At 42.3% G+C, this 14,467-nt stretch overlaps 1 protein-coding gene across 1 annotated transcript; it reads right to left on the bottom strand.

Moving 5' to 3' along the window:
* Positions 1-2,373: 2,373 nt before the first annotated feature.
* LOC137084013 (uncharacterized) lies at positions 2,374-4,863 on the bottom strand. Its single transcript, XM_067449907.1, has 2 exons — positions 2,921-4,863; positions 2,374-2,575 (listed from the first exon to the last, which is right to left on the bottom strand). Exon 1 carries the CDS (start codon positions 4,681-4,683, stop codon positions 3,106-3,108), a length of 1,578 nt encoding a protein of 525 aa, XP_067306008.1. The 5' UTR covers positions 4,684-4,863; the 3' UTR covers positions 2,374-2,575; positions 2,921-3,105.
* Between the last annotated feature and the right edge of the window lie 9,604 nt (positions 4,864-14,467).

The raw sequence follows: 14,467 nt of genomic DNA, 5'->3' as shown, positions 1-14,467 counted from the left end.
ATTTTTTTAAATTTATGTGCATCTCGGCACTTCCATCCAGCATTTCTTTGTGATATTCCAAAATTCACATAAAATAGGATGACAACATAGCTAGTGATTGAACTGTTATATGACAGGAATAGCGTGCACACAAAAACAAAGAAGCCAATTGTTCACTTTATTCAAAACTGATTATTTTTTGTTCCTTAATAAAACTCATGCATACATTTAGATTGTGGATCTTATTTCAGTATATTAGCTCTCAGTCTTTCATCTATCCCCTAGCAATTGTTACAACAATGTTGTAACAACGGAACTCTTTGTGTTTGACATTAACTTACATAATCTGTGATTGTGTTGTAGATGTCAAGTTGATTATATTTGTAACAGACAAATGTGGCTACCATGTATAACATTTTTATATATATAGCACAAACAAACACTGAGTTACCAATGCTACTCAAACAAAATAGGGATGGGCAAGAGTATTCGGGTACTCGAACGTGACAGCGACGATCGTTCATGAAGGCAATGTTGACTTATGTGGTCTCATTTTTATATGAGGAAATCTGTTTATAATAGGCTATTGGGTTTGAATGTATTGGTCCTGCGCTGCCTATTGACTGATTTGAATAAACATGTCTATATGGCTACGGTTGCTATTAGAGTTTTTTGCCTATATGGCTCTTTTCAAAACTTCGGCTAATTGTGTCAAAACTGTACACACAAGCACACAAAGACACAGCACTGGCAAATAAACTATTCACATCTATGTCAAATTGAAACTCTGCTATCAAAACCTAACAATTATTTGTCAAAATATCACTCTGATTACAAAACAATACACACTTGTATCATGTGAATACAATTTGGATTAGCAGCAACACACTAATGTACTTTATATAAAACACTGCAGTCTTTAATTTTCACTGTTTTTATTCAGTTCATCAGTTAATATTCTGTGAACCAATGCAACACTTACAACTGTAGTTCTTTTTTTACAACAAAGACTTTCACAACAACCAAAAATGAAAGTACTGAAAGGTTACAAATGACATAAACTCAATAATGTACACAACTGTATTATACTTCACAGTAAATGAAGTAATGCAAGTACAAAAATAAAACAAAATACACTACTGTAAATACAGAAAGCCAGGCCAATTGTGTGTGGGTGGGATTACAGATCCTGCCGTCTGGTTGGATCTGGCCACAGGATCTCATCAACGTCACAAGCAAAATTTTCTCCTCATAGCAACGTGGAAAATAGCACCTTATGTGCCAAAACCATCCATGGGTTGAGGTTACACAATGTCTCTGCATGCCTCTTCCATTTTCTGTAGAAGAGGCATGAATGCATGTGGTGGCAATCATATATGTACCATCTCCAAGCAATTTTTTTTATTATTATTATATAGGGTTTAGAAATGGGGAGTAATGGGGCAAGTATACAACTTCAAATTGAACATTATTGGTGAACCAGTCCCGCAGCAGAGCAGCCCGGTGTAAACTAAGATTATCCCAGACAACAACAAACCTGGGCTGCTCTGATATGTCCTGTATAACTGCATTATGCAATGCATTGAGAAACGTGTTGCTTATTGTAGGGACCTTGTTTGGCATGATGGTGTAGTAGCCCTTGAAAACTTATGGCGACGCACATTGTGATGTTTCCCCCATGCTGCCCTGGGACGTGCAAAATTGCCCTTTGGCCAATTATATTATGACCCCATCGTCTACTTTTGCTGAGGTTGAAACCAGCCTCATCAATGTAAATCAGCTCCATCCATTTCCAAGATTTTCTGCAATGAAAAAAATGCATAGCATGGATGGCTGACATTACTCAAAACACACATACAGTACTTCACATACAGAACCGCCACACACACACACCCCCACCCCAACACTCAGGTACCCATGCATGTTCCTCTCTGCATGTATCTATGTGGTACTGATACAATGGTACATATTCAGCTATTATTGTACTGGATTACTTAAATACGGTATTGTAAATGTAAATGACTGCAACACTTATGTACCTGTACATATTCTTGTCGATTTTTTTTTTACACTGATACAGTTCCTCTCAAATGGGACCTTGTAGTATTGCTTCAATGTGAATGTGTGCTTTAGCAAGACACGTCTGATCGTGGTAATGCCAACTCGATTGATGTTGATGAATACTTGCCTATCTGCAAAAATTTGATTCCCATAACTGGTGGAGACGGGGGGAATTGTTTGCTCTGACCATTTCCACAATGGCAAGTTCCTGCTCTTGGGTGAACAGGAGTTGCCGACCATCCCCAGAAGGTCTTCTAGTCATTCTGTAGAAAAATGTAACCACAAATTATTATTGGTTTGGTTCTTTACAGTACTGTATTCTGTACATAGTGTTGCGGGGTAGCACCTTTAGCAACCTTAATTAATTTTCAGTTCTGCTGACGGACAATTATGGACAGTGATTCCGGTAAGAGAATCAGGCACGGGAGAATGATATCCTCTTCAAACTTCTCTTTAATAACATTTGTCAGGCAGTCAGTGACATCCATTTACAATGTGAGGATGGTAGAAACATAATGGAATGTAATGTTGTGGTCTGTAAACAAATAATAAAGTAAACAATATGAATACAATATGTCTTTACATATTCACTACAAAATACCTCACAAAGTAATAATAAATGGGTAAACAGTCATCACAATGAATACTCGAATGTTAGCTGTTGTTATACATTATATAGCAATATAAACATCAATATACGGCATGATGCAGCATATAACAAACTGCATGATCATCCTAACGCGGGCTAATCGGATTAGCGTCGATCCGCGATCACGCCCGCGATCGTCATTTGCATAATCACAATAATTCACTAAACATCTGACATTCATAATAACAGCTACAAAGTGTATACTAAACATTCTTTCACATGATTACTCACATTAGTTGCATGAACGCACAACATTGAACAGTGTCAGGAGCACACAGGTGGAGCTGTCGTCAGATCAGTCTACAGGAAGTGGCAACTCTGATATCAGTCCGTCAGAACGCGCTACAGATTTTCTGTTCCGGGACGGTCTTTCTCACACAGCCGCCCCCAATTATCAGTCAGGATAATTGTATTCCTTAAGAAAGGCCGTTCGAAGAATCTGTATCATCTGTCATTTGGGGAAGTTGTATTAGTTTCACGACAGGGCGTGTGTACATCTTGTCTCTTACTTGGACTTTGGCTGTCCGAATTCTCCCATCAGCTCCTGCATAGGTCTCTGTTACAGTACCCACAGGCCACAAAGCTCGTGGGAGTTGATGATCGATTAGCAGTACCACTTGTCCCACTGCTATTTCTTTGCCATCCGTTCTCCATTTCGATCTACTTTGTAGTTCTGGTAAGTAGCAGCGGGTGAAAGCACTCCAGAACTGATCGGCCAATACCTGGCTATGTCGCCACCTGCGTTTCCCCAAGAGTTCGTTGGAGTCATAAAGGACTTGCGGCAATGAAGCATCATGACGTCCCATGAGTAACAGGTTGGGAGTCACAGGATCCAGGTCTGCAATGTCCGATGAGACATAGCCAAGTGGCTTGGAATTGAGTATGCCTTCAACCTCCACTAGCAATGTTTGCATGACAGGTTCAGGCACAGATTGTTCCCGAAGAATGACTCGCAAGGCTGTCTTAATGGATTTCACTTCTCGCTCCCATGTTCCGCCGAAGTGCGGGGCGCTAGGTGGGTTAAAGCGAAACTGGATCTGCTGTTTGGCCAGCTGTACCTGAAGTTCAGGAGCCATTCGACTAAAGGTGTCCTTCAACTCGTGATCACCTCCAGTAAAGTTAGTGCCATTGTCACAGAGTATCTCAAAAGGCTTTCCTCGTCGGGCTATGAAACGTCGCAAAGAAAGGAGAAAGGCATCTGTGTCCAGGTGTTCAAGGAGATCGAGATGTAAACATCTGGTTGTTAAGCACTTGTATAAGATCCCCCATCTCTTTTCCTGACGACGTCCTATTTTTACATGAAATGGACCGAAGCAGTCTGTGCCGGTGGAGTAGAATGGTGGCTTGAAGAGACGTAGCCGACAGGGAGGAAGATCCGCCATCTTTGGGGTCTGTGGCTTAGCACGCCAAAACTGGCAGTCCTGACATGAATGTTGGTGTTTGCGTACAGCTTCGCGGCCTCTAAGCACCCAGTATCTACGGCGTAGCTCAGCCAGAACTCGCTCTGCACCAGGATGATGGAGCTGTTGATCCACATCTTGGATGAGTAGCTTTGTGATATGATGTTGGGGATCTAAGACAATTGGGTGAATGATCTCTGAATCTAGGGTTTCAGCACGGCGAAGTCGCCCACCTACCCGGATAAGCTCAGTGTCTTTATCGTACTCTGGGGCAAGAGAACTCAGGCGGCTGTCTGGTGGAATGGACTGTCCAGCCTTCAATGCTCTGAATTCGTCCGGGAATGAATCAAGCTGTGCCTGTGCTAAGAGGAGCTTCTCTGCCTGTATGTACTTTGAGGCTTCACAAGGTGTGTCAGTGTTGGCCGCCCCTTCGGCGGACTCGACAGTAACTTGAACTAGCTCCTTCCAAGTTCTGAATTGACTGAGGTCTGAAGGTACTGAACGGGGAATGACAGTAATTGCTCCCATGAAGGATGCTCTTTTCATCTCACACAGGTCAGGTTCAATATCTGTGTTGGGTGTCAGCGGCCACATATCTTGTGATTCAGTTAGGAAGGATGGCCCAGATCTCCACTGGTGTGGTCCTGCTAACGTTGCCAATGTGAGACCTCGGGTGATATGGTCGGCTGGATTTCGAGCAGAGTCAACATACCTCCACCTGGTAACATCTGTTAAAGTCTGAATCTCGGCTACTCTAGACCCCACAAAGACCTTGTATCTGCATGACTCTGATATCAACCAGTGCAACACAGTAGTGGAATCTGTCCAATATGTGACTTGATGAATGGGAATGGTAAGTTCAGTCTGTATCACTTTGGCCATCTGAGCTCCAGAAAGTGCAGCGCACAACTCTAAGCGGGGCATAGATAGACATTTACGGGGAGCCACTCTGGATCGAGCCAGGACAAAGGCAATATGGACCTTCTCACTCTCATCTGTGCTGCGAAGGTAGGCCACGGACCCATATACCCTCTCTGAAGCGTCACAAAAGACATGTAACTCCCTAACCGTGGAAGGAGTGTGATCGCCGCCAAACGCATAATGCCGAGGGAATTGTAGTTCGGTGATACTGGAAAGCTCTGCAACCCATATTGACCATTTCTCACGCAGATATAGGGGTTCGATAGGGTCATCCCAGCCGAGGTTTTGTTTCCAGAGATCCTGGATAAGAGTCTTAGCCCTGGTGGTGAATGGGATGATAAATCCCAGTGGGTCGTATTGGCTTGCCAACGTCTTATAAAGGTTTCTCATAGTGGGCTGAACAGGCTCTGCTAAGCGGTTCTTATACCCAAGGGTGTCGTCAAGGCAATTCCATTGTAGGCCAAGGGTAGGTTCTTGCATGTCTGTGCTACTCTGAGACAACCAGCACTCGCTACTAGCTGACCTGGCTTCTGCTGGAAGGTGCCTGAGAACTGAGGGGATATTGCATGCCCATTGTCTGATCTCGAAGCCTCCCTTGAGCAAAGACTGACGCAGTCCATCTATTATGGCTTTGGCCTCACCCTGGTCTGTAGTACTGTGAAGGCAGTTGTCGACATAAAACGAGTTCTCCACAATGTCAACTAAGCCAGCCATGGTGTCTTTGTGTTCCTGGGCATGAAACTGAAGGGCATAAATGGCGCAACACGGGCTGCAGGTCGTACCAAAGGGAAGTACCTGCCACTCGTAGATGTCTGGGTCAGCTTCCCTATCCATGTTCCTCCATATGAATCGCAGTACTGACTTGTCACCGGCTAACAGACGTACCTGGTGGAACATGCCCTTGATGTCCCCACTCACTGCAATGGCATGTTGTCTGAACCTCAGTATGACGCCTAGCAAAGATGGCCCCAGTGTCGGCCCAGGAAGGAGTTGTTCATTCAAGCTTTGACCATGGTACTGGAAGGAACAGTTGAAGACTATTCGATCTTTCCCGTTATGATGCACCATATGGTGCGGAATGAACCAGGACTCTGTTGACCTGTCTGCCTCTTCTGAAGATATTTTCGCAATGTACCCTGCTGATTCAAGCTTTTGGATTTCGGAGCAGTAGGTCTGAGCTTGCTCAGGGTTCTTGGCCAGCTTCCTCTCAATGTTTCTGAGACTGGGGAGCACAGCCTCTTTGCCTGTACAGAGCAAGGTGATAGGAGTACGCCTTAGCAATGGGGTAGCATACCGCTGAACACTGTCCACGTTCACTCTGACCGTAGCCGACTGTAAGAGGTTGTAGCAGTGTTGGTCCTGCTTTGATCTTGTGATCAGCTTTTCGTTGTATGGCAAGGTATCAATTTGCCATAAGCGCTCCACATGCTGATATAGCTCATCACGTGGCGGAGATGTCATAATGTGCAGGCATTGTTGTTGACCTCTAGGGGGCTGAATCGGACACATTGGGCCTTGCAGTACCCAACCAAGCCTTGTACATATGGCAACAGGACCACCCAATGTTCCTCTGCGTACTGGCTGAGTAGGAGTCAGGAGGTGTGGCATATCAGACCCTATGAGTAGCAAAGGTTTAACTCTGTCTACGGGTTGTAGTGGCAGACCTTTCAGGTGGCGATATGCTTTCTGCAGTGCTGCCACTGGGTAATTGTGTTCAGCAAGACATAGACCAGAGGCTGTAAAGGCATTGCGGATGATATACCTCTCCGTCGGTTTAGTGATGGGAGAAATCTCTAAGGTTACTGTGGACCCCTCAAGTTTGGTATGACTCTGTTGGATTGTCTGTAGAGGGAGAACCTCTGCATCTCCACATAGCCCAAGTTGCTGAATTACAGAAGGAAGGATGATGGTTCTTTCAGAGCCGTCATCAAGAACAGCATGTGCTTCCATTGTTTGCCCACCACTGTGCAAGAGAACTTTGACAACTTTAAGCATAACCTTCTGCGAGCGGTTAGGTCTGTCAAGATAGATTTGTGTGGATGGCAAACTCACCATAAGCACAGCTCTTGAAGCATCTTTAACAGAGTCATGTAAGACAGTAAGGTGCAGTTCTTTGCAGACTCTACATGGCCGCTTCAGGTTACAGGAGTCCACTGAATGATTGCGACCACATTTCCAACAGCGTTTACCTTCTGTGATCCATGTGACGATTTGGGTGGTGGTCAACCTCTTGAATTTATCACAGGAATTGAGATAATGATCTCTGTTGTCGCTAGTGATGGGACATCTGAAGCGAGGCTCCGGAGCTTGTGTCGAGCAAAAAGGGGCGTTCCAGATGAAGCCCCGATTCGAGGCTTGTATCGTTTCCGTGAAAATCACGTGACGATGACAAACGAGGCCTCGTTTTCTGTTGAATACGTCATTGCTTCATTCTGAGTATCGCTTTCGGACAAAAGTGGTTCGAAACCTCGCGGCTCTTGTGGGGTTTGCAGTAGGCATTTGCATTGGTGTTGAGGTGTTGGTTGTATGTAGTAGCGATATCATTATATATATCATAGCTTATTATATATTATATTACATTATACTTAGTTTAGTAGATTATTAGAGTAAATTATACATAGTTCAGTAGATTATTAGAGTAAATTAGCCTATATCTAGTTGTAATACCTATACTAGCCTACGTAATTATATATATATATATATATATATATATATATATATATATATATATATATATATATATATATATATATATATAATAACACTAGGCCTACTACTTATATAGGCTATATTAGTATATAGCCTATATTAGTAGTAGGTATATATATAGCCTATATTAGTAGTAGGCCTAGTGTTATTATATATATATATATATATATATATATATATATATATATATATATATTATTGCTATTATTATTATTATTATAAGATTAGACTGTATTAGGGAAAGCTTTTCCCATCCCTGTTGCAGTTTGCTGTTCCACAATTCCAGTCCCATTAGCACTGCACTCACAATAATTTATTTACAATCATTCTGGGCATTCACTGTCATCACTAACCCAAAGAACTACTGAATAGTAGAACACAAAGTTGTGTGTTTGTGTGAGTTGTGTGTACATAGGTTAATACAAGCAGAGTAAAATACTTTATTAATACACAGGCAATAGAAAAAGGGTGTGCCCACACTATGATAATTTGGTTGCTCAGGATGAATAGATTTGTGTGTGATGCATTGCTTTGCACAGTAGGTGTCACTAGGGAGCACACTGTTTCATGAGGCTTCAGGTAAATGAACCTTTTGGTGAACCAATGGGCTGGAAAGCCTCAGTGGTTCAGGAAGCCTCATTTGGCCATCACTAGTTGTCGCAATGAGGACAATAAGGCTTGGGAATGGCTTTAACCTGGGCTATTTCTGAGGGCTTGACAGATTTCTCGGAGGTCAGAAGTACTGGTGTTGAACGCTCTCGATGATATGGAGTGGCTTTACTTTTCCCTGATGACTTCGCTGTGTCGGACTGAAACACTGCAGCAGCTCGGCTAGAAATGCGCTTCGCTTGTGACTTTGTTTGTAACCAAGACGCTAAGTCGGGGAGAGTGTAGGTTCTATCTGTGCCAGTTTGAAGGATACCATGACTTAGACAGTACTCTACAAAGCTGTCTCGGTAAGCGGGTGGCATCTTGCCCAGAAGGCGATCCACGTGAGAACCACACATAAGCTCATATCCATTTTGTCCCTCCAGCGTCCTCAGCATGCCCACCAAGGATTGGACAGATAAGGCGAATGAGTCGAAAGCATTGGTATCACCCATTCTGAGTGGTGGAGTGTTCATGATGGCACCTAGCTCTGATTGTACAAGCTGTCTGGGCTGGCCATATTTCTCCTGCAACGCTTGCAAAGCAGCGGTGTATGGTTGTGGGTGGTGCATATATGCTTTAGCCAACTGTTGAGCACTAGCAAACTTAAGGTGACTCAATAGTACTTGGTATTTGTACTGCTCGCTGATGTGGGTATGGTAGCTTAATAGATTGTCTAAAGCCAATTTCAACAATGCAAAGTCACTTTCTGTGCCACTCTCAAACACTGGTAATGTGGGCCGAGGGATACCGTAGGCTGCTGCCATCAGAAGCTCTGTTCCGGGTTGAGGCATGTAACCAGTTTGGGGAACAGGTGGAAGCAGACAGGGTTGAGGACCGGTGGATGTGTTAGATGAGACCGTCACTCTCTGATGGGAAAGGCTTGAAAAAGGCTGAGTACGGGGGGCTACCTGGCTTGGTAACAGAGTATTTGCATTTGAGGTCGATGCAATGGGTGCAACAGGGGGCACAGTGTGCGATATCAGAACCCTATCTGTGTGCGGTAGTGCAAATTGGGTTGCTGCTGGTTGCATGGGGTTGAGTTGAGGTAGTGGCATTGAGACAGGGCTGGGCTGCTGTGTGGCAGGTGGCATGCTCTCTCCTGAATATGCGGCTTGTGGTCTTCCTTGGACTTGATTAACTACACATGAAGACAATTGCGATGTGAGATCTGATACTCGTGCTGGCATAGTTGGCTTGGGTGTGGACTGAACGGTGTGTGGGACCCTTAATGTGCTCTGTGCCTCTGGAACTGTCCGTGTGGCTTGCATCATGGATGGTGAGGGGCAAGGCGACTGTTGAAATATGGATGAGTGGGCTGAGCTGGCATGAGGGAACTGCGATGGTGGCCCAGTCGTGTCTGGCGATGCTTGGGGCTCCGTATTTGTCAAACTTGGATCCTGGCTGAGCAAGGAACTCACCAGCTTGGCCACTTCTAAATCAGTTTCCGCTTTTTTCAACTTGCGTCGTCGTTCTAGCTGGTTAGATAAGGCTTCTTTTGCTCTGAGAGCCTCTTCTTGAGCATGTTGAGCCTCTTTTGCTTGGGTTTGTAGTCTCTGGTACTCTATTTCTGCTAGTGTGTCATCCTCTATCTGTTGAAGGAGGTTGTCATACTGCCGCTGTTTTAATCTCTCCTCTACTATGGCTGCCTGGCTGTTCGTGAGTGCAGATGTAGCATGAACACCAGATATGATGGAATGACAACTGGATCTAGATCGAGAGCTGGCTTTACTATGGGACGTTTTCCTCGATTGGCTCTTATGTTGGCTGTGACAGCGAGAAGAAGCGATTGGAGGAGGGTCCATAGGAGGTATGTTGCCAACCTCATAGTCACCCAGATAGGAAGGCAGTTTACTCTGTCTCTTGGGTCTATCCACAGTCTCTGATGCATCGCTAGCTGCAGTGTCCATAATGTTTACCGTTGCCAGATCCGGCTCGAAGGACCAAATGTTGCGGGGTAGCACCTTTAGCAACCTTAATTAATTTTCAGTTCTGCTGACGGACAATTATGGACAGTGATTCCGGTAAGAGAATCAGGCACGGGAGAATGATATCCTCTTCAAACTTCTCTTTAATAACATTTGTCAGGCAGTCAGTGACATCCATTTACAATGTGAGGATGGTAGAAACATAATGGAATGTAATGTTGTGGTCTGTAAACAAATAATAAAGTAAACAATATGAATACAATATGTCTTTACATATTCACTACAAAATACCTCACAAAGTAATAATAAATGGGTAAACAGTCATCACAATGAATACTCGAATGTTAGCTGTTGTTATACATTATATAGCAATATAAACATCAATATACGGCATGATGCAGCATATAACAAACTGCATGATCATCCTAACGCGGGCTAATCGGATTAGCGTCGATCCGCGATCACGCCCGCGATCGTCATTTGCATAATCACAATAATTCACTAAACATCTGACATTCATAATAACAGCTACAAAGTGTATACTAAACATTCTTTCACATGATTACTCACATTAGTTGCATGAACGCACAACATTGAACAGTGTCAGGAGCACACAGGTGGAGCTGTCGTCAGATCAGTCTACAGGAAGTGGCAACTCTGATATCAGTCCGTCAGAACGCGCTACAGATTTTCTGTTCCGGGACGGTCTTTCTCACACATAGTATTGTAAAATCTCAATGGTACAGTGATATGTACTGAACTGTATGTTCCACAAAACTAAAAAAAATGTGTTACAAAATGAGCACAAGCCAACTTGCAATACAGTCATATGGTACAGTACTGTAAATACTGTAGAGATACAGTCTGGAGAGGAGAGTTGAAGACATACTTGTTTTCAAGTCTGAATTTTCGTATGATGAATGCAACTGTGAACCGGTTTAGATGTGGGTGGACTCTCTGCCCAGCTTCCCTCACTGTCAGGCCATGATTTATCACATGATCCACCAACGTAGCTCTAATATCATCTGAAATATTGTTCCGTGCATAGATGATACACGATAGAATATGATAAGTTATTTTGGCAAAAACTACATGTAAACTAATTCAAGGTTGTTTTGGCTAGAAGTGGGTTACACATAGCCTGAAATGATGGCTATTGCTTACTGGGCAATGATCATCATAATGCAAGGCAAGCATGTTGCATGTCTGACCTAATTTTTAGCAGCATTCAGCATGGGATTTGACTCTTATAGATTAAGGAGTCTATTTCAAATGGATTGCATTTATATTCTGTCTCCGAGGGACTAGTCAACTAGTCGGTTGCAAAATTTTTGCTTAAACGGTAATAACAGTGCTCATTGCACACATCCCTAGCAGAGACCCATCTACCCTCTGCCAAAATAAACTCATTCATCCCTCAGCTGGAGAGTAAGACAATGAAAGGAGCCAAAAAACTTTACTTCTGTACAAAGGGGAACAATGAAAATCTAAGATTAAAAAGATCTAAGATTAAATATAATTATACCATTCTTTTTGCACTGCCTGTAAATATACTACACATGAGAACACTTGATTGGCAGTTGGCTGTTGTGAAAAAGTGTTCACATCTTGAGGAGATGCTGTTGTATTGCTCATAATTGGATATTATAGTACACATAGTCTTAAATGACCAAAAAGATGTATTAGATTATTAATTAGTGCAAATGCAGTCTATATTGATCAGCCGGATCTCACGAAAATGCGTATAAATAGTACGAGTGTGCAATGTCGTGGAATGTATACGGCAAAACAATTTTTTTTTGTTGTGCATATTCTACGCTGTTTTTCGCGTGTATATGATACACACCTTATGGTGTATTATACGTACGAACCCCCCACCCCACCACCCTAATCCTACCCAAGAGCGTGTCATATACACGTCATAAAGTGTGTATCATATGCACGCGAAAAACAGCGTATCATATGCACGGCAAAATGAGTTTTGGCATATACATTCCACGACATTGCACATTCGTACTATTTAAATCACTCGGCTACAATCACAAGAAGAAAAGATCTGTCACTACTTCTGTATCATCGCGACTTTCAAAATCAAAATTGGTTTTGAGAATTGTGCAATTTCACTGGCATTTTTATTAACATAAGCAGACACGCAAAAGGAAGACCTTCAGCTGCACTTGAGAAATGACAGCACCTCAAGTGAGAACCGCTTGTTAAGATTTATTCAGATGTCCTTGACAATCTAAAGAATGTCAGACTGATGGTTGAGAGCCAGTGGGCGACAAAAAAAAACAAATAGCGGCTCGGAATGTGGCTTTCGGTCATCTCACAGGCTCCAGTGGCGCTCAACCGTGTTCAAATACCACTGTGGGCCTACGAAGACACGCAGACTGATAGGTGAAGAGATGGGGAGTGACACATAATGTGTATGGCATATTCATCATGCCAGAGTCCCATCCATCTCTGCCCATATCCCCCCGTCGAGTGTGAATAAGTGACTTTGCTAAAAATAGACCGTTCGAGAAATAACTATCTGAAACTACGATGAAACAACAGCCACCTTCGTCACTGTCTTTTCACCAGGATGATTTGTCTCACTTCCAGCTGCTAGGCCTCAAACACATGAGAAGCAGCCAAAGCCACTTTTCCTGCTGACTCAGAAATATGTCTCATTATTTACTTGCTTACGGTTATGAGGAGACTAGAGACTTCAGTTTGAGTATTCCTTGTGATGCTGCTGGTTGCTGAGGTCCAAAAGCTGACACAAGCGTTCCTGAACTTAATACTTGCTTTTTAAAAGGGGAAGATAAAAAAATCAAAATCAGCTGCAGCCCTCTTAACTAACAGCAGACAGTATGCTAAAATATCATGTGGACACTTCAAAAAGAAAACCAAAGTGGGGTCCAGACTCCAGAATGATTGTGGATTTTAAAATGCAAATTAAATTTAAGCTGTATTCAATCAGGAAAAAAGAGAACGACAAAATCAAGTGCATCTTCACCAGCCTCGTCTCACACACACACAATCAAATCCAGCACTCGACATGCAGTGGCTGATCTTTGAAGTCCCCAGCCTCGATTCGCTTCTTCTCTGTAATTCCCATTAACATTGCAGTGAGTAATGAGTCTTAGAAGATTAAACATCTTTATCCCCCCTCACACTCACAGAAGAGTAATTGTCTGAACAGTACAGTGATATGTTATCTTCAGCAATGACAAGAAAACAAATAAGCCCATGTACGGCTGTGCGGTCGCATACCCAGACGGGAGATATTGGCGAATGGTCTCCTGCGCGTTTCTGAATGGACTTCCCCTGGAATCATCAGGGACCTGGTGACCGGAGAGAGTCTCGTCGAGCCTTCTGAAGGATCGCTTCGGCCGGCAGTATCTAATGAACTCATTAAGGAAATAGGACTGTGCATGTAAAACTCTATTCATATGGTGATCTGTGCACTTTGAATAATTTACTTTAGAAATAATTCACTTTACTAGAAAAATTATGGAGGGGAATAACTTTTATAAAATGTACTTTTTCAGATGCAACAACCTAACAGTCGATCTGACAGACAAATATCTCACAGTTTCAGCTGTCAATAATGTTACACTGTTATTTGACCATGAGCTCCCTTGTGAAAAAGAAGTGTGCTTAATTGTATTGAAAGTGTATTTTTTGTGCACTTAATATATTTAAAGTATATTTTTTAAAAACTGCACTTGTAGATAATATGATATAATTAAAATTAAGTGCCACTTAAGTGTACTTAAAGAGAATACACTTTAATGACAATATTTCTAAACACACTTAAGTACACTTTTTTAAAATTCACTTTGTAATAATATCTAATTAATTTGTACTTTAAAAAAGTACACTTTCATGACGATATTTATAAACACACTTTAGTGCACTTTTAATAAGTGCACTTTATAATAATATATAATTAATTTGTACTTTAAAAAAGTACACTTTCATGACGATATTTATAAACACACTTTAGTGCACTTTTAATTAGTGCACTTTATAATAATATCTAATTAATTTGTACTTTAACAAAGTACACTTGCATGACAATATTTATAAACACACTTTAGTACACTTATAATAAGTGCGCTTTGTAATAATATATAATTAATTTGTACTTTAAAAAAAGTACACTTTCATGACAATATTTATAA

Source organism: Pseudorasbora parva, chromosome 1 (assembly GCF_024679245.1).
Source record: "Pseudorasbora parva isolate DD20220531a chromosome 1, ASM2467924v1, whole genome shotgun sequence".
Classification (NCBI taxonomy): Eukaryota; Metazoa; Chordata; class Actinopteri; order Cypriniformes; family Gobionidae; genus Pseudorasbora; species Pseudorasbora parva.
This window is presented reverse-complemented; position numbering and strand designations above follow the sequence as displayed.